This window comes from Chelonia mydas, chromosome 5 (assembly GCF_015237465.2).
Source record: "Chelonia mydas isolate rCheMyd1 chromosome 5, rCheMyd1.pri.v2, whole genome shotgun sequence".
Lineage (NCBI taxonomy): Eukaryota > Metazoa > Chordata > Testudines > Cheloniidae > Chelonia > Chelonia mydas.
The window spans coordinates 102640055-102667194 of NC_051245.2; the positions used below are offsets into that span (position 1 = coordinate 102640055).

The 27140-nt window shown below is 38.0% G+C and overlaps 1 protein-coding gene across 10 annotated transcripts in view; it reads right to left on the reverse strand.

The window, feature by feature from the left end:
- PTPRD (protein tyrosine phosphatase receptor type D) overlaps positions 1-27140 on the reverse strand; it is a 2140771-nt gene that overhangs the window by 123435 nt on the left and 1990196 nt on the right. For 9 of the 10 annotated variants that reach the window (XM_043546218.1, XM_043546214.1, XM_043546216.1 and 6 more), the window contains 6 exons: positions 24179-24205; positions 22092-22209; positions 14253-14840; positions 13717-13817; positions 12512-12771; positions 3215-3305 (listed from right to left, as the gene is read on the reverse strand). In XM_043546218.1, coding sequence (XP_043402153.1) covers positions 3215-3305; positions 12512-12771; positions 13717-13817; positions 14253-14840; positions 22092-22209; positions 24179-24205 — 1185 coding nt within the window. The remainder of the gene's footprint in view (positions 1-3214; positions 3306-12511; positions 12772-13716; positions 13818-14252; positions 14841-22091; positions 22210-24178; positions 24206-27140) is intronic. The other variant, XM_043546222.1, reaches the window with a different exon arrangement.

Here is a 27140-nt window from a genome sequence, read left to right on the forward strand (position 1 = left end):
GGTGAATGTTTGTCAATCAAGGCCAGCTAAACAGGTCTGTGTGTGAATGGAAATCTGGTTTACAAAATCTATTCCACATGACCGAATAGACCCCAAGTGCATGCTTGCTATCATTCATATTTCAGATATAGGTGATGTTGTTGCCATATGTCATTAACATCACACTTCTCCCCAGTGATACTTTAGAACAGGACTAGGTTGAAAAGCTTTGAATTCATTTAAGACTTAACATCTATTTCTGTGTTGCTGGTTTTTTTCATTATTCCTTGAAACAACAAAAATTCTCCTAAATAATGTTTAAATCCAAATCATAACATCTGCCATTCGTATTGCTTTTACAAATATGACATATTTACTCTGTGTCACCAAGTCTCATAACAACTAAATGTCTTTATGACTATATGCATTTTTCAAAATCTAATGGCCATAAACTAACAATGAAGTCATGGTTTCTGACCAAGCAAAATAACAGTTTACTCTGCTTGAATCAACTGCAAGAACCCAGGGTGAAATTCTGGTCCAGCTGAAGTCAATGGCAAAACACTCAATAACTTCAATGGAGCCTGAATTTCAGCCCCAGTTTCTAGTATATTTTTTCTCCCTGGTAGCTTTCAAACTTATAATATCTGTCGAACTAGTGGCCTTGTCTTGCACCCTTGCTTTTCACCCTCCACTACCTCTGACTTCAATCAGAGCTGACAGTGCATGGCACCTTGTACATTCAGAACACTAAGGTAAGTGTGGGTACAGTCTTCTTGACTGGTAGATTACGGATTTACTGCTCCAAAACCACCTGCTACTGAGGTCTGTTTGGCTAACCTATTTCTGTAAAGCATTTGGGGGTATCTAGCATATTGAGTAACTCCCTGTGCAATATATCCCAAACCTAGATATCTAAGGATGCAGTAGAGACAAAACGCAGAAATTCCCCTAGCTCACCTCCATAAAGACCTAATCATTTGTCAGTAGTTTGATTTAGAAGTTTGGTGAGTTTTCTTCTCATAGGTGCATTTTAGCCTTTATTTGTGTCACTGCTTTCTTAAGTTGGTCAGGGAAAGACTACATAATAACAATATAAAGTTCTTATTTTCCCAGGTAGGGGGACTAAACCCTTCAAGCATCAGAAATTGAATGAGAAAGCATGAAGTGCAGCCACTGCCAGCTTTTGATTTTATTCCCCCTTCTCAAGAGTTACTACATATATTGAAGGCAACTGCAAAAGATATATCAAGGGCTTTAGTTCTAGAAATAATTTTCATTTTCCAGTCAATGCATATCTTATTTCTTCCACCATTAATTCTACAATGTGGTCTCAATTATATCAGTAAAAAAGTAGGAAATAGCCCATCCTGACCCAAATATTTCTGAATTAATAAATGTTCTTTATCAAACTATTATACAGATTAATGCACCACAACTTGCAGAATGATTAAAATGACCCTTTGTTATGGGAATCAGTAGCACAGACCCGTAGAATTTTATTGCAACAAAGTTCAATGTCATCCTGAACTCACACTTATCTACTGTTGTTGCTGAATCTGACTATGGATTTTGGAGGTTAAAATTGGGCGGTAATAGTAAATCAATTTTCCATTACTGAATGGGTCTTTCCAGGGAAATTTTATTGTTTAACTACATTTGATGTAATCTAGGACTGCGTCAAGGCACCAATAGCCTTTACAACAGCTCTTTTAAAGGAAAGACATTAATGGTTCAAGCAAGTGTACTCCACGTTTTGAATCCAATTCTGATCAAAACAGAAAGAAAACAGTGCTGTAAACTGGTTAAAAACTGATTAAAATAATGAAGAATATTTCAGGCTTTAATTGCTTACTCAGCAGCAACCATGTCTTCCTTTGAATAACTTAATAAGAACAACTAAATCTTTTTCATTCTTCTGATGAAGGATTACTATTTTCCTGCTGTTGCAGATAATTTTCTTTTCTGGTCACTGAAGCAATTAAAAACTCCCAATTATTGGACAAGATTATTGAAAACACTTTCCTAAATTGACCTACAATAGATGCCCAGAATGAGGAATTACCTCTTGTTTTCCTTGCCCCTTGGAGTTCAGGTCACAGAAAACATATTTGGGCAGTGGGGGTAGGGAAAAAGTGTGGTGACCACTTGCTGAATGAGCACTTCCTGGTGGCTGTTTTATGGAGAACCAATGGCAACTCCATTACAGAATACTCTTTACCATGATGAAAGGAAAAGGGGAAAGTATACAGGGCTTGACCCAAAGCCTGCTGAATTGAATGGAAAGACTCCAAATGACTTCAGTGGGCTTTGATTAAGTCCATAGGGAGCAAATTGGAGATTCTCTGTCATGAAAATGTGGGGATATTATCTGCACCAGTTACAACACCAATGAGTGTGGCCTCAAACCCTGGAGAGATATAAAAATAATAATGATAATGATACATAGTTCTCATACAGTGCTTTTCATCTAGAGATCCCAAAGCACTTCACAAAGGTGGTCAGTTTACAGACACGGAAAATGAGGACATATTAAATTACGTTCAGTGCAGACATAGAAGGAATCTACACTAGGCTGGCTAGAAGTAATACTAGATCAAAATAAATAAAGTATTTAGTTGTTTTTCTGAAATTAAGTCACTATACTCTGTTCTTTGGAGTATGGCGCTTATATTGCTAATTGGTGACACACGGTTGTTTTCTCCTGTGTGGTTTCTAATTTCGGAATATAGAGTACCATGAGAATAGAGAATACTGCAAACATTTCCTAATCAGCAGTATTACAGTATGTGAGAAACAGGTAAAAAGACCACAAGGTAAGTCAAATGTTAAACAGCAGTGCAGATTGCAATTTAGCATTTGTTACATCCTTAGCAAACAGCCCACTAATCAACCGGACCTTTACTGGAGTTCATATCAATGGTGATTAAGTTTTTGCTGACAACTCATTTCACCTTATGCACTTTTGCTTTATGCTTTACAAAAGGTAAAGAATAAAATATTAATGCCAACAAAGATCAGACAGTTTGTGTGCTTTATTGAAACTTAATGTCTTTAATGTCTTCTAATTTAAGTAATTAAATCTTTTTTTCCACCCCCAGAGGGTAGCTCAATCCAAAGATAAAATATCCAGACAACTAAACTCGCTGAAATCAGTGTATTAGTGGGATGCAATCATTAAAATATTTTAATTAATAAAACAGAAACAGAAACAGTCAAAACAGAAATACTGTACCTCATCTAACTCCATTTCATCCGGACTTTCCCATGGTTTGATAAACTTTCCATGAGACTTCTTCAAAGGCACAATTACTATATAATAACCTCTGTAAAGGAAGTAATAGATAACAATGAGGTCTAAATCAAGTAAGTGGATAAGTCAAAAGTGTTGGATGTGAGTTTAAAGCCAACTTATCTGGAGAGAGAGAACTGTGCTGAAATAAAGGCAAATTTTGTATATGAAATGTTGCTACAATCTCTCAGATATAACTGCAAAAAGGCTCTTGTACACCACAGAGGCTCTTGCAAACAAACAGACAATAAATTCTAGTGTACAGCATTTGACAAACAAATGGCACTAATTACCTGCTTTTTCATCTAAACACATAAATATTTATATGAAACTATAATTATATTATTTCATAATGCCTACATGGTTGAATGCAGTTTATTATCTCATTTTAAATGTAACAGGCATGGGACACTTGTGCCCTGCCAACATTCTAAGCATATGGAAACCAATAAGCTGAAACTTATTACTGGATTTTTCAAGAGCCCATTTACCATCACACACTTCTCCCAATTTTCATGTATAATGGGAATGAGATGGTAACATAATGTGTTTGTTGATCCTGCTACTATTATCGTACTATAGTATTATATAGCTAAAATACCAAACTGGCCTATAATATATAATAAGAAGGGTATGTATGGGGGAGTTATACATATAACTGAGAATTAAGAATACATTATATATCTATAATGGGTAAGTGTGTGTATATATATATATACCCACACACACACATATATATTAATATTAAAAGACATCCCCCCTTTACTTCGTACTATAAATTATCATTAACAAGTTCTGTATCTGCCCAACATATAGTTCATTACAGTGGAATAGGTAACCCAACCATTTGGCTTTCTTCACAGTCAGGACTTTAAAGCAAAATACACTCCCAATTCACTAGTCAACCGTTCCCCTGAAAAACATCCTCTTCTCTTCTCCCAGAGAGAATTTTCGGTAAATGACATTTTTCAGTATAATTGAGATGAGGCAGCACTGTTTTATTTTTTGTTCCCAGATTGTCTCCTTCTCATTTCCTCCCACCAAACCAGAATATATGTCAAGCAGGTTTATCATTTCATATTAGTGTGCAGAACTGAGGAAACAGAGTGATAACAATAGATATTATATATTTTCTTAATATATTTGTCAAAAAACACTTATTCTTTGTTTCAATAGCAGAGAGGATAGGGGAGAGTAGTTGCCTTCCTTTGCCCCGATAATGACAGATCTCGTATTCAAGGTATCTCCGTGTCCTCCATTAGTGACTAGTAACAGAAGATAAGGTTGAAGGACCATGGACAATCTTCACCTATCCTGGCCTGCCATTTTTTATGGCTGATTATCCATTTTTCTTTCTGCCACAGTGGCTGTCTGTTCATTTCACTCATTGCTAGGAATACAGTTGAACAGCCTCCTCTGAAGCAATTAGTAAGAGAATCCATAACCATCCTTCTCCATGGCCCTATACAAAGAGCTCAGTCTAAACCAGCCTATGAAGTAACCATCTCAATGGAGCTCCTTCAATCTGGATCTCCCTTTTGGCAGCACATGAAAACACTCCTAGAGATAAAGGAGTTATATGTTGTAACATGGCTGCGCTTTTTTATTGCTATACAAAATGCTTAAATGTATTAAAATTCCCTTTAAAAAATATCAAGGGCCTAATTTTCAAAGAGCATCAACAGCGATAATTGATACCAAGAGGAAGTGTAGGTACTTGGCTCTCTCTCTAAGTACCACAGACCTATGAATGCTCTTTACCAATCCCAGCCCATAATAATTCTATCCTAGATTTGTAAAACAAAACATGTGCATGAGTCTATAATGACGAGAGGGGGCTGACTAAATATCTTCTCTCTTATGCAAATCAATAAGATGGTGAAACAACCCTTTTTCTAGCAAATGCTAGATTCTGCCAGCTTTACTTACATTGAGTGAAAGCCTGCTTCTGTTGAACTCATCAGCAAAACTTACACTGACTTCAATAGGACCATAATTGCACCCAGTCAGCAGGATTGTACTCCCCAAATAGCCCCATTGATTAAACTGATTTCAGGGGAACTACTGGGAGAGGAAGATACTACTCAACTTGAGTATAAGCCTTGCAAAATCTGGGCCTTAATTCTGGATACGTATCTCCAAGCTTTTGTATTTATTTATTTCACATGATTTCTTTGTTGTTTTATCAGTGACTCAACATAAAAACCAGGATTCACGGAATACAACAAGATCAAAGCTTGCATTATAGTACATGTCTTCAAAGAAAGAACTACGAAAGAGATCATATTTAGGTAAGACTGAGGAGGCTATATAAGACACTGGAAGTTATTAAAAATGCTGCAAATAAGATTTTCAGAAATAAATATGTAAGAAGGGATTGTCCTTTCACTAACCAAATGGTTTTCATGTGTTCTCTTAAAAATGTATCATCTTATTTGATCCTTCAAAAAAGGATGGATGATCCCATTTTCTATTCTGCTAGCTGTACCTACTTTGCTGAAACAGGAGTTATATAAATACTGAAGTACGAGTAATAATAAATCCCTGGTTCCTGTGCAGCCTTAGTAGAACTGACTAATCTCTCAGAAATAATAATTCATTCAAAAGGGAAGCAAGAAATTGAGGTTTAAACAAAGTAATTTTTACATTAAACTAAAAGACAGATCAAGCAGCATGTCAAACATTTCAGACACGATTAGTCTAGATCACCTTGTGTACTGGATAGTTCTGTGAAACCATTTTTTTGCCCTACCAAACATGATAAACTCCTGGTCACCATCACCACATAATTAAGAACAGTGCTAGTCCGAAGATTATGAGGGAGGCTTAGTCAGATGACTTTTTGGGGAACTGCCAAATTTAACTCATTCATTCTATATGATAAATGGGATTGTTCTCTGGGTCACCACCACTTACTTGTAAGAAAAGGTATCAACTTTGAAAAAAAAATTAAGGGATGATTCTGCAAAGAAGCTGGGGTCTTAGAGGTACTAAGCTCCACATCTGTTGGAGGCTTTTGTGTGCATTTGGCTGTATCCTAGCAATGACACAACTTCGCAAATGCTAACTTATTAATCATCACAATACCCCTTTGATGTAAAAAGTATGTAGGCACCCTTTACTAGAGGGGCCTCTGAACTTTATTGGGAGTGTTCCAGGAGAAAAGCCTGTGTGCTGCAATCTAGCTTTAGAGACTGCAACTCTCATGATGCCTTGGGGAAAGAGGGGGAGACTTCGTCATGCAGGGAGAGCAGGCGGTGGACTCCATTTTGGGAAGAGGAGTGAGATGGCTGCTGTGGAGCTCTGTCCATACCAGGAGCTGCTGCTAGGAAGCCAGAAGCTGCTGCTGGGAGCCTGCAGGGACTTTGATGGAGCAGGGAGCTTCATAGGTGGTTGGTGGCTTCACTGGAGTCAGAGCAGAGACTGTTGCTGTGCCTAGAGCTGACTGAGCTGGGCCTGCAGTGAAGGATCCGTGAGTATCCCCCACTCTGGTTTGGGAAAGTACGTGCAAGGGAAGGAGCACAGCAGTTTTTAAATTGATTTTACTCAACTGTTCCTGTGGATTTAAATTAGTAGTGACATTTAATCTTACTCTGTTATACCCTGTTTCTTTAAGTTGTTAAGATAAATGAGTGTTTGCTCTAGTTTAAGTACATTGGATGTATATTATTTATAATTGGTATTTGAGTTAGACCTATGCCACAGGTTATTATTATTATTACTACTATTTGAAAGGGTTTATTCCTGGAGGTTCCCAAGGCATGCCATTGAGTGTGTACAGGGGCCAGCCAGGTGGAGGCATTGCCAATTTTAATTTCCTTTAGGAGTAAAGGGACTGCAGCAGAGAGATGGATACAAGATTCCCACTTATCCAGCCTTACCCCTGGGATACTCAGGATCTCCTTTAATGTCAACAACATCAGGCACCCAGACACACAGGTGAGTGTTGCCTGTTCCCGAGTAACCCAGGGAAGAAAGGGGGGTTATAAGTATTATTATCCCCAAATTATAATTGGGGAAACAGAGACAGAAAAGATAAGGCCAAAGCTGTCACACGTAGGTGCCCAAAATTAGGCACCCGACTAAGTGACTGGAGAGTGCCCTCCACCCCTATTGCCTTCATTAGGATAAGTGCTCAGCTCCTTTGAAAACCAGGCCACTTTTAGTCAGGTGTGCTTACATCTGAAAATTTTGGCCTAAGTGATTTGAACAAGGTCATAGGGAGAGTCAGGGACAGAGCTGGGACTGAAATATAGGATTCCCTTGTTCACAGTGCTGTGCTTAATCCACTGGGATGCAGCTTGAAACAGCCCAACACCACCAACAATAGCCTGGGTAACCATAAATTGTTCTGGAATCTCTCTCAAATTCAAACTGGATTTCATAGTTCCCAAAGTCCAGCTTTGTGCAGCTGTAGAGGAAGGCCTTGAAAATCTTTGTTTAACCCTAGTAACTGATTCACATTATCAGTGCTGGAAGGAAAAGGGCTAAACTCTTACTTGAATAAAAATAAAAGCTGAGATTTGCCTCTGGCTTTGCAGGCCTCAAAGGCAAGCTCTACTCTCAATGCAATGAGAGGGAAGTTTAGCACACTGTTTGAAGTATAGTACAGGGAAAAAGAGCAGTACTCCTCATATGCCCTTCCATACACCCTAGTAGCTTCCCTCATTTCTTAGGAATATCTTAGGTCCATCATCCCTCTTCAGCCCTATTGGCATTTTAAAAAAAGTTGGAGAAGTGTAGTTTCTTGGCTATGATTTCCCTCTTATCATAGGCTATCACTATTCACCTACCGGAATAAAATCAACTTCCTAAATCAATACATGCAGGTAGTCAATTCAGGTTACAGTGCTCATCCCTTTTTTCTGTTGTAAGCAATTAGATGGCTACAAACCTCTTCTTAAGGATATTATTTTGGAACAGATCTAACTGCATAGTTTTAAGTTACACATAAAATTTCATTACCCGTTTTACTTTTAAATACACATTTTGTGTTTAGTACAAATATTTGCCTCAACAATAGCTGTAGATTCCTTCAACCTGCCCAGCCACAACCTTAAGATGACTCCTAAGTTCATGTGGTCAGTAATTATAGTAGTTAAAAAAGTGGTTTCCTCAAAATTAAGAGAAAATCAGCTGAGAGTACAACTTTGCACACTAATGTGTTCCAGCTGAGAATGTGAACAAGTTACTTGGGCTAACATGCATTAAATTTATCATATGCATTGACTAGTGGAATGCCCCCATTAAATCATAATCACTCATTTCCCCTCTCATTCATGAATTTCTATCAAAGCATATAATGCAAGGTGAGTCTATCTTGTCTAACATTCTCTGTCATGCTTTCCAAGTGTCAGACTGCCACGCACAACCTTGATTAGCTAATCAGACTGCTGCACACACACTTTTAGCACACACAAGCAATGCTAAAGTGGAGTACAGAAGTCACACAAGGTTGGTTGCAGAATGACACTGACTGGGTCTATAAGGAATATCTATGCAGCACTGACAGTTACTGGGGGAAGCAATGCCATGTCAGTTGTCTTGTTGTTAGAACATTCACTGCATAACCAGGGCTCCAGTAACATACAAAACAGGCTAAGTGGGTCAACAAAAGATGCAAAACACTTCAAGGGATTGCTTAACTGTTTGTTTTCTTTGGAACCCAGCCCTTGTATAATTTTCTATCTTTACTTGGGAGGGACTCATAAGCAGGCACAGCAACTTGCAGTCAGAAATACTGTTTTTAGTAACAGGTTTCACATTTTGGCAAAATGCCAGAAATGCCTTACCTGAAGCACTGCTGGCGAAAAGACACCCATTTAGCTCTGGATATGAATATTTTTGCACAGCTCTATTACAATATCTACTCATTCCCATTATTAGACACTGAAGAATGAAAGTTATGTCCCTCAACATCTTTAACAAATTATGGTGTGTCTAAGCAATTGCCCCCATGTCGCATTAGTATTAATCTAAAATGCACTACAGTGAAGTCATTAAACTCTTTATCAGTTTTGCCTTTTGCCTAATTAACATTAATGCAGGATTCTCTATATTTAGTAATCCTACCATATTAGGATAGACAGTATCATGGTAGCGCAATGTTAATCACATACAAATGGTAACTATGAAAAGTTTAATGGTGATTACTGTACAAGATGGTTCTTTCCTCTCAGACACTACAGTTATTATCTCCTTAAACTCTAAGAATTCAAGTTATATTTAGCAGATAGGGGACTGCTTTTAAGCTTTAAACCATTTTATTGTATGCAGCTTCATTTCCCAATGAACATCCTTTTCTATCTCATGGAGGTCCCCAAGCCTAGTGAGGGTGTGTTTTGGTGGCTTCCGCAATGGGAGAGTGCCAAAAAGAACAGAATAAACTGGGTTCGCAAGACATCCAGCCCCGTCAGTACATCCAGGGTAGGTTGGAGGTCTTGTGGGATTTGGCATGAGAATTGGAGCCATGATAGGAGCCCTGTGCTGAGGGCCACTTCTTGTTTGCTGGTTACCAGCCATCAGCCCCTCCTTCCTCCCTCATCTAGGTTGCTGAGGGCTAAGCTGGTAACCACTTTGTGGCTGAGGGCTAAGCTAGTACCTGCTTTTTTCCCCATATCACAGACTGACCAAGGTTGTTCGGGTTTTTCACCTTCCTAGCTAGGGGTTGGGTTTTGAGCAAGCAGAGGGCTAGGATTCTCCCTCTCCTGGAGGTCACAGTTTGAACTTAAGTGAGAGTCACGTAGGCACACTCTTTTGGCATTTGCCCAGTGCAGGAACTTGATGATATAGGCTCCAGATCCAAAGAAGTAACATAGTGGGCATCTCAAGGATATCTCCTAATGAGATGGGGGAACCAGGTCTTACCCCATTGGTGCAAATGTGAACCAGGGGCCGGGACACTATGCCGGGGCACCGCCCTACTGATGTGCTTGATGGCAGTGCTCTCTGGGGGTGGAGATCCCCTCTCGCCTCAGCCCTCAGAAGTGGGAGCAAGAGAAGCTGTCCAGGCTACTCCTAGTGTGATGACTGGCTCCCTCTGTGGTGGGAGCCCCCGCCAAAACTGGCAAAGAATCAGTGGGCTGCAAGTGATGCACTGTGCTGTCCCCTGATGGGAAACATGGCTGTAATTTGACTAATGAAGTTGCAGCCTGGTTAAAACCCGTACTACATGTCCTTGCCTTCTTCTGTGTGGTGAACACACCAACAGGGGCTTATTCTCCCAGCAAATACCTATGCAATCCAAGGAGAGTGACATGTTTACATTAATGACAAGGTTAAACCCTAACTCCTACAAATAGTCTTCCACTTTTTTCATTACTTGTGGGGAAAGTTATTGTCTCTTTCTCTGTTGCTGTCATCCACTACTGTTTTACTAAATATCCCTAGCTCTTTTCTCCCAATAATTGCCTTACATAATAAATCTTTTTGATTCATTCCATCTTCAGTCTTCCTTAGCTACATTTGTACTGACCACTTTTTCCTCAGTCTAATGAAAATGGCTACATTTTTCACTTTTTCACCCTTTTAAAGTTTCAAAGTCATTCTTTTTCTGATCTCACCTGTCTTGAATGCCAGTGACAAAAACAGGGAACATCAGTGTACAAAGCCTACAGTAAAAACCCACCAGAGAGAAGGCAGGTTGCATCCCCAACAATATTTAATGACTTGCTCATTTTCCTCCCCATTTCCTTCACATCACACCTGGGAACCTTATAGAACAACAAGAATCACTGGAACCAGAGCAATAATATGTATTGATTATACCATGCTTCATGTTTTCCTGGCTATCTTTCTAATCCCTGCTGGCACGGTGCTGACAGCTCTTTAGTACTATCTTAGTTGTTTAAGTCTTCACAGGCCCATTTCTCCAAACATTTAAGCAGCCTCTGAAAAATCTGGTAAACTCTTCTCCAAAACTGTCAGCAAACAATTCCCTATTTCCTTACTTGCACCTGACTGCCAGAAACCGGGATTGTACAACAGGGGATGAATCACCTGATAATAGTGTTCTTTCCCCCTGAAGAAACTGGCACTGGCCGCTGTCGGAAGGCAGGACACTGGGATAGATGGAGCATTGGTCTGACCCAGTATAGCCATTCTTATGTTCTTACCTAGATGTCACTGGTTTTAACTTCATTCTTGCCTATATAATTAGTTCATTCAAAGTATTGTACCTGTAACAGCCTTTTAAGCCTCCACTAGTCCATGCAGTGACTGAAGCTTGATATTGCAAGTCACTTCAGTGGGAGTTGGTGGCACAAATGTAACTGAAGGCATAAGCTGGCCTGCAACATCTTTATTACCTGTAATGATTCTTGATAAGGACAGTTACAGTTTGCAGGGATGACCGTGAAATAAAATTACATCATTTTACTTCTAAATTGATAAGTGAGCACCTTTGATCTGGAATATACTGTGAGACAATAAACATATAACCCCAATGCCATTTTTACATAATCAGAGTCAAATTGCACTTTAATACTGTAGAAAACAAAATCCTGAGGGTGGTTGATAATTTTCCATCAAAAAACTATTTTTTGATGGCAAATTGGATTTTTGATTAAATGAAAATTTCTACAGTAAGTGTCTGCTTTCTACAGAAAATGTCAGCTTTTTGTCAAAACCCCCCCCACCCAAAAAAACAAACAAAAAAAACCCCAACAACAAAAAACAGGAAGCTCTTGGCTCAAAACTTTGAAAACTTTTTGGGTTTTTAGTTTTTCAATGGAAAGATAGGCTTTTTTGTGTTTGTCAAAAATTTCCAAAAGGAAAAATAAGTTGTTTATGACCAGCTCTCCAAAATCCCTTTTCTAGGCTGTCATGGTAACAAAAGGAAATGATGGTTTAAACTGCTGACTTGAGACCATAATGGTGCTGAATTGTTAGATCCATAACAGGGGATTCAATTACGGACTTGTGTTCCCATCATTTCTACCTATGATGGTTTTCGTTAACCATCTGTGAATGTCTATCTTATGCCGATCAGATTCCAGGAGACCCTAAAACTATTAGATTTTATTCTGTGTTTGTATATCACCTATCTGAATGGTCCAAGACTAGGGTTCCTAGGCACTATGATAATACAAATATATAATAAACTATAATAATAATAATAAATAATAGTAGATGAAAAATTCACTGAAATCGTCAATTTTATACCTTTTGGGGATTAACAAGAGTTAATTTTGGGATGATAGGAAACTTGCCATTCTCACCAGCTGCAGAACCTTTACTCACTTTATATTCTCATTTGCAGGTACTTCAGGAAGTTCCACAGTTATCATCCCATCCAAGTTGGTCTTCCCAATGAAGACTGGCTTGGTGCGCAGTACATCTGGTGCAGTCTTTGCTGTAACCCTATGCTGAAGACCTCCAGCACTGTTCCCCCTATTCGTCAGAACAAAGGAATATGATGTCTCCGGCTTCAAGTTAGTGATAAGTTTCTGAGTGGCTCGACCATCCACCTCAACCACCATTTTTCCATCATCGTAAAGAATCTAATAGATACAAAAATTCAAGGCCTTTTAGTCATTGGGGGAAAAAAGTTGTAAAATGATTGGTATTGGTACACTGAAAATATAAATGAACCCAGCCATACATTTGAAATGGTAATCGGCAGCATTTTATGGTCTAAAATGTTATTGAGGACAGCATGTCAACCTAATTTTCTTTTTCCAGGGAAAATAATTATTGAAAATAGTGTCCTCTATTACAGTGTATATGGCACTAGAGATGTATTTGTTAACATGTTTAAAATTCGTATGATGCTGATACAAATGAGCTTAGCGTTTAATATGCTGTTTACATCAAAGCTGTTCTGCAAACTTGTGTTTACTGTAGATCTACCCATCCTTAAAGGTTCCTTGTTTTCTGAACCAGTTTTCATATTCATCAAAGTTCATAACATACTGCTCTTTGCTGACCTTTCCCAGTGGTGGGCAATAAGTGCTTAAATGGTGCAGAATAAATTATAGGCAAGGTTGCAATTTACACAAATCTGTTTGACTGTATTATAAATAATTGGAATGCAAGAGTTAGAAACCAGATAGGTTTCTTTTTTAAAAAACAGGTCAAAGGAGTAAAGAAGATAAAATTCTGTTACATACATTTTAGAGCAGAAGCTTTAAAAGAAAATTAATATTTTAATTCCTCTGTTTAGGAAGACCTGTTGCACTGAACTATAAAGAGTTCACAGCATGTGAAATATCTAATATCAGTCAAAATTTGGATAGCTGCCAGTGCACTAATGCTAAGGTGGAAAGTTCACATTGCCAAAGGACTGATTTTAACTGCTTGGGTCAATATTGCTGATTAGTTTACACTTTTAAATACAGCAGAACAAAAAAAAAAAAAAAATCCACCTGCTCAGTAAACTGCTTCAGCAACTGAACTATATCCTCCAATTTTATCCTCAATGTCTTACAAATTAGAAAACAACTTACCTTGAAAGGCATGGCAGAATTGTAATTCTCTGGAATCTCCCAAGACAGCAATACTGATGTCTTCATTACTGCTTTTACATGAAAATTTTTTGCAAACACTGCTGGAAAAGGAAACATAATGTATTTAAACTACATCTTGAACGTTAGCTCCTATCGCTTTTCTACCACTACCAATAAGCTGGGGCTATTAGCTTTCCGTTAAGGATAAAAAGAATAGAAATGCAAATCTCTGACATGCTTAAGACAATCATTTTAATACCTCATTCTTAGGAAGTTCATTCATCTAATACCATCTCAGTATGTTATATTTTTCCTTACCTGAAAATACCGTGCAGATGTTAGCCAGCCTTGCTTGACATGGGGTAACTGGATTCTAAGGTATCCAAAACATATTAAGATTTACATACTTTACCTTTTTTGTTGGTCGAACCTATTTACATGAATGGGTGGGTCAGTTTATTTACAGCTTCAAAAACACTGATATCCAAAGACCGACATTCCTTTAAAGGACAAGTCCATAAGCAGACAAATCCTACCTTGATCCACGGGCAGTGTCCTGAACTGGACACTTGGACTATATGGACCGGGCCCTTTGCTTGTGTGGGCACGTACTTTTACATCATATGTAGTATCTGGTTTTAAGCCAGAAAGTGTCATAGTGGTATCGGCGGGAACAATGGGGAGCTCAATTGGGTGGTGTGCAACATTGATATCTCTATACAGCAGGGTGTATTTGGTGATAATGCCATTTCGCTCTGCTAAGACTGGTGGTTGCCAAGTTAATTGGACTGATGTAGCGGTGGAGCTTTCGGAGTGGAGGTTCTGAGGGAATCCATTGGGTACCTCTTCTGGAATAGAAATCTCTTTTACCATCTCCTCCCCATAGCCCACTTTATTTCTAGCTGAAAGCCTGAAGAGATAAGAAGCTCCTTTGTGAATGTCTGTGGCTGTGAAGTGGTCTTCCTTCTCTGAGAACTCCAGCGTTGTAAACACATCCAAGTCTTTGCGGCCAAACTTCAGGCAGTAACCCTGCAGGGGGCCAAAGGTATCGACAGGAGGGTGCCACTGAATAAGAGCCGTGTTCATCTGTGTATGGCTAATCACAAGCCGAGGTTTTCCTGGAACTGTAGTACAATGTTATTTAATGATGATAAATATAAATGGAAATGTGCATTTAATTCTTGAGGTTTTTTAAATAGGAATACAGCTGTATTTGCTTTTCCCTCACTCTTTGTTCCTCAAATAACTATCTTATAAAAATTCAGAAATAACCTCTTTCTTCTGCACTATTCAGTCATACAGTATAATTGACTGGGATAGCTAAGCTACCCATTATTTGTTGTCCCCCGCACCCATTTTCCAAATATAGAGAAAAGTATGAATATTCAGGGACACAGAACATATGAACACAAGTGAGGTAAAACTTCCAAATAGTTACTACCCATCTTTGCTTACAAGTTCTCGCTTGTGAAAAGGAGTGTTGTCATAAGCATTCATTAATTTAATCCAGGGAAAAACATTTCTATTTCTGTAAGTAAAAAAAAAAATGGAGAAATTACTGGTTTCTCACTATGCCTAACATATCCACTACCATTATTTGGGGGGCGGGGTGGGGGGGGGGGAAGAAATACACCTATGATAGAAGGTAAGTCAGCTGGACCTTCTTCTTAGCAATCCTAGCACACCACCACTAGGAATCCTAACTACCTACCTCAGGTACTTATATGGCATCTCTCACTACAGTATCTGAGTGCCTAGCAATCTTTTTTGTATTTATCCTTTCAATGTCCCTATGAGATTGGGAAATACTATTATCTTCATTTTACTGATGGGGAACTGAGATACAGACAAACCAAGTGACTTGTCCAAGATCACACAGGAAGTCTATGGTGAAGAAGATATTTAATCATGAGCTGCCTATCAGAGGCTAGCATTCTAGCCACTGGACTATTCTTCCTCCTAGGTCCTGCTTATCAGCCCTTCAATCACATATGTTTGAATTCCATGTAGATTACACTGACCAGTTGCAAAGCTTGCCCCTCTTAAGCAGCATATTATGTCTGAAATGTTTACGTAAACAGCTCACAATAGGAAAGTCAGCAGATGCACAAGAAAAAGATAAGGCTGTCAGCTGGGGAGCAGATAAGGACAAAATGGGGTTGGGAAAAGCACTCAAAACCTGCATTTAAGAGATGTAAACATTATGGAAATGGGTACAATGGATAGACTCCAAGGAGAGACTGCTGGATTGGAATTAATTTGCAAACTGGATACAATTAACTTAGGCTTGAATAAAGATTGGGAGTGGATGTGTCATTACACAAAGTAAAACTATTTCCCCTTCTACTGTTCTTGTAAAGTGCTGGAAATGGCCCACCTTGATTATCACTACAAAAGGTTCCCCGGCCCTGGCTCTCCTGCTGGTAATAGCTCACCTTTCCTGGTCACTCTTGTTACAGTCTGTATGGTAACACCCATTGTTTCATGTTCTCTGTGCATATAAAATCTCCCCACTGTATTTTCCACTGTATGCATCCGATGAAGTGAGCTGTAGCTCACGAAAGCTTATGCTCTAATAAATTTGTTAGTCTCTAAGGTGCCACAAGTCCTCTTTTTCTTTTTACAGATACAGACTAACACGGCTGCTACTCTGAAAGTTGACAATGTTATTGGACAATGACATGGGACTATTAGCTTGCACTGATGCAAGTCTGACATTCCATTTTATGGACTGGATAAATGTAAAGGATAACTTGTGTTCATTGATCAAATTTTCACAATAAAAAAAAAGAATTTTTTCTTTAACCTTTTGAACTGTACGTTTCAATTCAAATAATCATAATCAACTTGCTCTATTTGCCGAAAACTGATTCATATGTACATACTTTACCACTGTGAAGGCAAACATGTTCATAATTCAAGGGAAATGTGCACCTATTTGCCATTTTTGCCTTTAAAAATCTTTTCCCAACTGGCTAAAATTAAGCTCCTAAATCCATATTTAAGCACCCAAGTAAATGGCCCTATTTTCAGGGGTGCTGAGCATTTGCAATGAAGTTAGTGGGGGCTAAAGGAAGATTGCACCTCTGAAAACCAGAAAAATGGCATTTTGGCACCTAAATATGGATTTAGGCCTCAATCCAGCAACTGTATCAGCACAGTACCCTTGTGACTCCATGAAGATTTCATTTACTTTACTGGAGCTCCATGTGGAAGCCGGGTCTGCCCAAGTGAATGCAGTTGCTGCACTGGGGCCGTGGGTTTCTATCTTTAAACACCCAAGTGTGCACATTTTGATGTTTACAATTACATTTATCTTTTTCCTAGAACTCCAGAAAATCAGTTAGTCATAATTAGAACTATTGATAATAATTCCAAAACAAGAGAACAAGAATGCCATTTCTAGGTGAAAATTCTGCAAACGATAAGCTCTTTTTTCATGACTCCTTTCATAAGTCCTAGCCATTGTCTACGATATGATACGAATTTTGGTTTATTTTTATCACCATTTACTACAGCGTCTTCATTTTTAAAGTCTAATTCTTGTCCAAATAGGATCCCAAACACTTTATATGTTTTCTCCCCACTTTCTGTAGTATAAAATGTATGTCTCTGATTAGTTCTGACCTTTCCCCACTAATGGATACGAGTCAGTTATGGAGCAGAGAAAAGACTGTGGATGCTATCGTAGGCCCTATTTTTCATTGTATTATAACTATTATTGAAGCCAATGGACCATAAGCAAGAGGAGACGAGCCCACAAAAATAGTACAATAACTCCTTCAGATTTTTAGAGGAGAGGTTGCTGGAAGCTGTCACGAAATTATTTATGCCATAAATTGTTTTTATTCTTGTGGCAGCCCTCACATTTAAGACTATTTCTTTTAAGTTTGATTGGTGGTGCCTGTATAAAAGAGGTAAGAATTAGAGCTAGTTCTTGAGCAGAATAGAAAAGCCAGCAATGTTTGCCTAACCACTAAAAAAAGAATTTAAAAAAAATAAAAATTCATCTATATTATCTAATGGCAAGAGCAACACATACCCATCATATCTTCATATGATAACGTACTCTAGGGTCTCCTCTTCAGTTAATAATTCAATGATTTTTAAAAAATGAAAACTTTTTTCTAGTTTCTTTTTACTAGAAATCTTTAAGGCAAAATGTTCCCAAAAGTATCTAACTGTCATGACTTATATTTATTATAGCCCCAACAGTGAAAATGCAGAATTTTGTCAGGTCTTTCAGGAACTACAGTTTCCCAGTGATTATACTGAACAATAGTGACTGCATCCAGAGATGACTTCATCCAATAATATTTTTGTTTAGTAAGGTCTAAATGAAATTCATGTACCTATGAAGGGGACATTCTCTGAATTTCTAATGAATTGCATCTCCATAACCATCCAGCAGGATGTCACTGAAAGGCCAAGTTACCTCACAACCATTACAAGGTCAGAGCATGCTTTCTTTGGCTGAGCACAGCCTAAGAGCAGAACACTGACAACAGAAGCTTCTGGAAGTTGCCTTTAGCAAACTTACCCAGGTACAGTGTCAGATGCTGTACAGCACATGAGTTGCATGACATCTTGTAAATTAACTCCTCTTTTGGAGCAAACCTTTTCAAAAGCAGGGGCACTTTTAAAGCTCTAGTTTCAATTGAGAAAGCATAACTGGGCACAGACAAAATTTAGTCCAAACTGTATATTTCCACAAAGCCAAGCATTTTGTTCTGCATTAAGAATGAATCTAAACAATTATGGACTTGTGCTGGTGTGATGAGATGCTGCACGTACTGCAGCACAGGGTCCCCGAGAAGCAACAGCGCTGCCTCAGACTCGCCATTCACCTTATATAGTGTATGATAACAATGCTCAAATTTTATCAAGGCTTTTGGTTGGTAATATGCATTTTGGACCTGACTAATAAAAGTATTACAATGACATCAGTGATTTACACTGATGTAAGTGAGGGGAGAATCAGGCCTGTTCAGAGCAAAGGTGCTATATTTAGTATGTCACCAAAACCACGAGGTAAAAGATATAATAGTCTGATATGTACAACTGATGAGGTTTATTTTAATTTTCACAACATGTAAGTACTAAGCTGAATTATGTGTCACTCTGATCCCCTGGCTTGTAATTAAGGTGCTGGCAACTACTCACTCTGCTTTTACACTGTTGTAGTTACTCCTGTAGTGTCTCACCTCTGATAGGCTCCCCTACACCCTGCTCTGCCTGAATTATATCCCTCATACGTGGTGGGGAGTGAAGCACCTTAGTCATACTCAGGAGTGGCATTGATATTGGGGGTGAAACAAATGGAGCTTGCAGCACTGAGCACCAGGTAAACTGGGGAATCACAGGATTATGGACGAGAACAGAATGGTTGCCACTGTATTTGGAGCAAGCCAAAGACCAACTAAAAGGTTCCTGTTAGAGGGAAATGGCAAGGACAGTGATATGCACAATGAGTGTGAATTTGGACACTGAGAAAGAACTGCAGAAGGACTGAGTGACAGAATGAAGTAAAAGAGGGAGCAGTGAGGAGGACAAAACAAAAACAGAAAGAAAACTAAAGAACAAGGGGCCTGACAGGAGAGTGACTGTGAATATGGCAAGTGAAATTTGACTGGAAAGTACTTCCAGTTCTCTCCTGTACTTCAGTCCCTTGATAAAATAGTAACACTCCTTTTGTTCCTGTATAGTAACTCATTTTAAACATTTGGGGCTAAATTCATCACTGGCATAAACAAGCCCCACTGAAACGATTACTAAATATTTTAGATTAGTGAACAACCACAGCAAAATATCTATCTATCTATATATAGTGAGTATAATGACTCTGAGTGTACGTTGTTTATTTGATATATCTAGTTTTGTCTTAGTTATATATGGCGATACTTTGTAGTACATCAGTAGAAGTTCCGCATCATGTTTGATACAATGAATGAAATCTTCGTAATATGAGACCTCACTAGAGCAAGCTGTTATCAAATCTTTGCAGAGAAGTGAAGAAAGATTGACAGCTTTTGTATGCAAATAATGAGGTATGCAGTTAGTGAAGTGTGCATTAGTAAAGTTCAGCTGCTTTTGCAATTCATGATAAACTGTAAAATACATAGCTGTAAAAACAATTTATATGGCTATCATAGGTACCAATAAAGCTGAAGACACTTTTTTTCAAGCTACTGGAAAGGGTATTATTTTAATCATGAAGAAATATTTAAATACTTTGACTTGTGACAGTAACTTCTTTGTATAAAGACTTTATAGAAATATGATTACTGATACTAACAATGGATATAAAACAGGAAACTGAATACAGTATGGAAAGTATATTCTGGAATGGAGACCTTAGCCAAATATCATTACCACACTATCAACTGAGGTTACTGGAGGCTCACACTTGTGAAATAAACTTTGCAAGCCTTCCCTGCATATAAATATAAACTATGTTTTTTAAATACTAACTAGACATAGTAAAACAGTTAATATCACCAACTGGTTCATACCTGCCTTAAAGTAGTTTTCCACATATGGTGAGTTTTCACTGGGAAACATTTAGAGTCCAATTTTCCTCCCAGGAACACTAGTTTTACAGTGATGTAACTCAACTGACTTTAATGGAGATACCTATTTTAAAACAAGTCTAAATGAGAGTAGTGAGTCAGGCCTTTAATTTGTTTTGTAGTATTTTTAGACGGTTCCTTTGTAGAAGCCCCCAGTTAAATGAAAGCTGTCAGCAGTTGACAGGCCTTAAATTAGAATTATTAGCTTTGCTTTGGTGTGTGAGTTTGGGAAAGTACAAGTGCATCATTCCTCTATCTGCCTGCTCTATTCTTTTGAAAAGGCAGGGTCTGAAATCTGTCTGTATGCTTATCACTCCCTTTTCTAAACACCTATATGAGAATCCTCCTTAACTACAGATGATAAACCATAGCCAGGTCTAACATATTGTCTGAATAGGTATTCATTTAGGGAAAAAAAACATATGGAGCAGCAAAATGCTGAGTTCCTGTTTGTGCAGAAGACTGTGGGCTGGTAGGTGTGGACATTTACCAGATTGCCATGGCATCAAGTTGAGTAAAGGGACAATGCCAGTGATGTAAGTCAATATGGGGCTCTCGGTTTGTTCATTACAGCCTTTGTTTTGGAGAGGTTATAGATTTTTTTCAAGTGACTGGAGAGGTTTTTTTTTCTTCTTCTTCTTTTTTTTTTAAAAAGGAGAGGGACAGAAAATTTTGGGACAGTCAAAGTTGATAGTGCCCTTCTATGGTCAATGATGACACCACCAGCTGAAGCTGGAAGTTTTGCTTCTATCATTCCATATCATACAAATATAGTTAGAGACTAGAATGAATTTCATTAATCAAAATATCATTGAAATTACTGTGTTTATTAGAGCTGTGAACTGAGTTTTGGAAAACGTTATGCATCAAGTTTTGCTTTTACTTACACCAGAACCAGAAGTGGTCCAGATGTGGATTGCATTTTGTCTGAACTACTAGAGTTCATTGGAGAGGTAGAGCTCGATAAAATATATCCAACATATATTAGTCACGAGTAATGAATGGAAGGTACTGCAGAAGCTGGAATGCAACTACATGATCAATCTATTCACTACAGTTGAGATTTTCCTAAATAGTCTAGGAGATATGGCTATATCTGCCACTGAAATTACTGAAGTTGTGTTTCTAAACCCACTAGACAGCTTTGAAAAGCTCAGTCTGGGTAGTCATAACATATATATATATAGTTTGACTTTCCACAGTTACGTAATCCATAGATTATTGTTATAATAGTTTATAATAGCATTAAAGGGCTGTTACGATTTATCAAGATAGGTATGGAGTGTTTTTATGGCCATGTTATAAAACCAAGAAAATGAACATTTGTAAGAAAAATAAGACTGTCTTTCTCCTTTGCTATGGGAACTCAAATTTTAAATGTCTGGTTCCTCACAAAGGTTTTTTTTGGTGTGCGGGGGAGAGGAGGGTGCTGTCCATTTGGCAGAACATTTCTTGCTCCTGCTTCCTGCAATCTACTCTGATTCTCTGGCATTTGTCAGGACAATCCTCCTTTTGCCACTTGCTGATTTTCCCCTTGCTTACAAAATATATTGTGGGATGCAGGAGAGAGATTATCTAGCAGTAGGTTTATAGTTAAAACAGCATTTTTCTGCTACATTATGAATTTAGGAAGGGACTAGGATGTGGACTGGCTCCATTTTTTGGCTCAGATGAAGAAAGCTCCATCTGCTTACTAACCAAACGCTCCCTGTGTCCTACAAACACCTTCATTTGCACTAGAGACAGTTTCCATACGGCAGGTGTATCAAAACAAGTATTGCAAGTTGAGAGACTGCCAAATATTACCTGCACCAGTGGTAGACACTAGTTTGGGCTTGCTACGTGCTCCATCTCCTTTTGTTGTGTAGGCTGTCACAGTGAGGGAGTATGTAGTTTCAGGCTGTAGTCCAGAAATGATCATTTCCTGAGATAAAATAAAACAACAAGAACACATATTAAAAATTCATTCCTTACTAAGAAAGTGCAGAATAATCTAGTCAATTGCTACATATCACATAAAGTGCATATGCTTTTGTGCTACCTGTAATGAAGATACACATTGGAGCGTATCAGAAGAATGTTTCATGAGTGTGACATTCTGTAATGCAGTATGTTTCAGCTTTTTAAAGTAAAACAGACAGGGTATTTCTAAGTAGCATGCTTCAGGTAGTTTTATATGGCTTAGGCCAAAGACCGAATGATGTGATGAGTGTAATCATCATCCTGAAATGCATTGCCTGGAGAGTCTTATCGCTATTGTGAAATTAATGCAAGTGGAAAAATAAGAAACACAGTTTGACCTAGTAGTTTACTGGCCATTATTGACTTAGGTATGAAATCACCAGCAATAAGTCAGAGAGCTCCAGTTTTACCCACACTTTTAAAGCTATTTCAAAATACACTAAGTACAGTCCACCAGAAACACTATTTGCCTTCATATAAATTTCACAACAACTTGTACTTGTTACAACACTGTTCATCCAGGGATCACAAAGTGCTTTACAAATTGTTATCTACTCAAAATCTCAAAGAACCACCCAATCAGCATTGTTAGAGCAAACCCCAGAGCTCTCAGGCAAAGTACACCAGCCACAGAAGGGATCAATTCTCAACCAATACAAAGAACAGGGTGTAGTATACACACACACACACACACACAAAAAGAGACCTTTTCACTCACACATATACATACACACGGAGGCCACCTGAAATAAAGACTTGTTCTTGCTCTAAAGGCAGCAAGAGAAAGTTTTGTCTTGATACATCAATCAGGCAGATAAGCATTATTAGTCTGTTGCTGATTCATGGGTAAACTGAAGAACAGAGAAGTCTATTTTGTCCAAAGTCACACAGTTATCATGGCTTCCAGTTCTCTGTCGTAACCACTAACCCGCACTCCTTCTCAATTCTGTGTGGCTGAATCGATTCACACTAATTTTAAGCATTGCAAAAGGAATGGCACACTTTGATGTCAAGAACAAATAGCAAATGTGCAATCATGTAATCTTCAAATGCAACAACCATAGAAGTTAACAGCAAAATTATGGGCCCAACTGTCCACAGTAAATGGATTTTTCAAAATATGAGGATAGGAACACTGTACAGATGAAATTAAAATCTGGCCATATATTTTCAGTCACTTGTTAGTAGTACCAAAATTTCTAGGTAATAATGAGAAGGGATGGGTGAAATGTTTCCAATAAAAAAGAACAAATCTGAAAATTCACCTGCAAAGACATTTCACTTTCAGTCTTTCAAAAGGTAATTACAAATGATGGTGATGACTTAAAACTATAAAAGCAAAACAAATGACAGTTTTCTTTTAAATAATGATTAGCACACTAGCCTCATTTGGAGTACATTGTATTCTACTGTATGCAAGTATAAATAAATGCATACAGTAGTGTCGTTTAAAAAGGCAATTTGAATGTAATAAACACGTTGCTTAGGCCATAGATACTGTGGGATGTTTGCCTTCCTTGGCTCTATTGGGAAGTGTACAAAACAGATGCATGTTTCAAACAAAAAGAAAGATGAACTTGTACTTCTGCAGCACACTACATACTGAATACAACAAAACCTCAAGGGGTGATTAACTACTAGGCAAATCCAAACTGTTTTGGTTTTCTTTCTGTAATACCTTCTTTTAAAGCATGGTTTCTTTGGTTGCATTGCCAGGCAAAGTTAGTTACAGCCATCAAACCACAAAACAATGTTGTACATTTCAGCACCATGCCAAACTCACAGAACAAAACAAAGAAAAAAAAAAGTGAGGAAAATTTCAATAATGTGTTAGTTCATGCATTTATGCAAATAACAAAAACATTTACAAAACAGAAAGGAGGTTAAAAAAAAACACACACTTTTTGTCTGACCAGTCAACAGCTACTCACATGTTCAGCAGTATCATCATATTCCCACTGATTGAGAGTAAAGAATGGTGGAAAGAAAAACAAGAGAAATGAAGAGAGGTTTGTAGCCTGGTTGAGGAAATTTTGTTGTTCTTAGTAAAAATAAATTAAAAGAACAAAACAAAAAAGAAAAATCTCCAAAAACTGGCTGGCAAAATCAAATAGCCTTTGAAATCAGGTTAATGAAATGAGGCTGGGCATTTTCAATTCCATATTTATTACCGGGGGTGGTACAAAAATTGTAACTTTTCTTTCCTTGAAGGGTAAAAGAACGACATATTCCCTGGTACTGAATGCAATTATTGCTCAGTAATATTTTATGACTGTATTTAATGAACGCCACTGATATAGAATGAAAGGCTGCCTGTTTTTCTAATCATATGTTACAAGGCTACATTCATTTTCATTTCAATTTAGCCTGTCCAAATTACATCAGTGCCCCTATTTAGATTCATAACTGAAACATGTATACATACTTGAAATGAAGTAATGAAGCTCTGTTACCATCCTTTGGTTTTTCATTGCGTATGCCAAGAGAACACACATTCAGGGAAATAAATGTGAGGGGGGTTAGAATGAGCCAACGGGGGAACTAGCAATTAAGAGCCAAACACTAAAGATACCTACAAATGAGCAAGTTTGGCTTTGGCATGGATGGTGTTTTGGTGCCAATATTGCATACACTCTCTCTCTCCACCTTCTCCAATTTAAAATGGAATCAGAACTAAGGCCACACAGAGCCTGAAAGCAGATATCTGAGCAAGAGAAAGGGAGAATTGAAGCTCAGAGGATTATTGTTTTCTTTCTCGTTGTGATGCATGGCTAGAAAGGGTTAAACATCCTGCAAAATAAATAACCCTCAAAAGACATGTGGGGAGATAATGTTTGTGTTTTTGTGTATTTACATGTGTGTAAATTTGTGTATGTATGAGTAGGTGGACAATGTAATCAACAGTCCCTGTCTATGCTGTATTCTGATAATTCAGAGGTCAAAAGAAGATCCTAGCATTTAAACGAATTGTAAACACAGGATATCTCAGTATTCATCTCTCTTTGAAATGTACTGTGAATTGTGGAGGAACAACAAATGGCCTTATGTTAATTTGTATAGCTAAGTACTGGTGGATGGACCTCCTTCAAAGTTATCCAAATTACCTTTTGTTCCCGGAGGAAATCCCAACTTGTTAAAGAGGACATGAAATTGTATAAAAGATCCTTGGGCCTTGATTCTGTCATCTCAGATCTGCTTAGACTTCATCAGGGGAAGTCTGAGTTGCAAGACTGAGGTCCCAGTTATGCTGGTACGCCCTGAATATGAGATTTGGACTATGACCTATTAACTGAATTTTAAAGGAACTCTTTGCAACTACAAAGCTCACCGTCTCTATTATGAATCTGAATCTCAATTAACTGAACTCATGTCTGTATGTATAATGATCTTTTAACCATACTCTCTCTTTTTTTTTAATACATTTTAGTTTAGTTAATAAGAATTGGCTGTGGCATGTATTTGGGTAAGATCTGAAACATTCATTAACCTGGAAGGTAATGTGTCCGATCCTTTGGGATTGGTAGAACCTTTTCTTTTATATGATGAAATAAGATTTACAGAAATGTTCATCATATTTGACGTGGGTACCTGGATGGAGGCCTGAGGCTGGATCACTTTAAGGGAACTGTGTTATTTGGACTTCTGAGTAACCAGTAAGATAATAAAGAAGCTGTTTTATGCTGGCTTGGTAAATTTAAGTATTGGAATATACACCAGCTTTATGGCGATTGTCTGTCCTATTTTTTGCAGTTCACCCTAACTGAGTGACCACAGCTGGCTCCCCACTAGGACCCCAGCCACACTCATAATTGCAAATTTATAATAAACCACAGGCATTTATGGTTCATTCTCTTTAAACTGTCAGAGCACAATTTTTTTGCCAAATAAATAAATACATAAAGATGTAAAACAAGAAAATGGATCTCTTGAGAGCTGGCACATTACTGTCTAAATAGGCATGTCAACAAAATTGAAGGGACAAGAGATCAGTCCCCCACAAAATGAATATAAAGAGTTTCAAGTTATCTATTAAATCTGGGGATGGGAGAGTTGCCATCATTTACTAACATGAAACATAGAACTGGTTAAGATTTAACTTTTTACTTTCAATGAAGGTGATAATATCTGATGACTTCCCATTATTCATATACAAAATGAGCCCAGGCTGTGAGAGGTGTGCAAACATTTATAGCTTTCTCTTAGGCGTACACCTCAGTGGCATAATTCAGGTAATCTCCAAATCCACAAAGAACAAGTATAGCCCTACCATTAGAATCCTAATATTAGAAGTTCTTTTGATCTTGATGTGATCAAATACATGCCCCAGAACAGAGATTTCTCTGTCATATGCCATGATTTGTAAAACAGACCAAACCACTTTCTCAGCATCTGCATTTTGCACCAGAAGCAACCTTAAATTTTTAAAACAGACTTCTTATGTTACTTGATAGTTATTGATTTGAATGATGTATTGTGTAATTTAAATACATGAGTGAGTTCTAAAACTATGACACAATATTCAGGCCTTGTTTGATAAGAGTGGTGAGATGGGAACACACTAATGCTTTCAAGGCAGTACTAAATGTGCCAAAGCAGGGATCTAATCTGCCTACTTCTGGTTCCGACGCTAAAACATTGAACAGATTATTCCACCCAGGAACAGGAGTTATCTGTGTGAAATATCTGGTGGCTGGATCAGACACCACACATGCTAAAAGGCACTGACTATGACTTGCCCAGATGCCCTTTGGCACTCTTCCAGAGGATGCAGATAATGAAGTCGGTGGGTTTAGGGGAGCCTGTAGATGGTTACAAAGAATTGCACTAAACTTAGCTGGTTCTTCCCCTATGTATGCATACACAGGCTGCCTGAATTTGGCACAAGAAACTGTA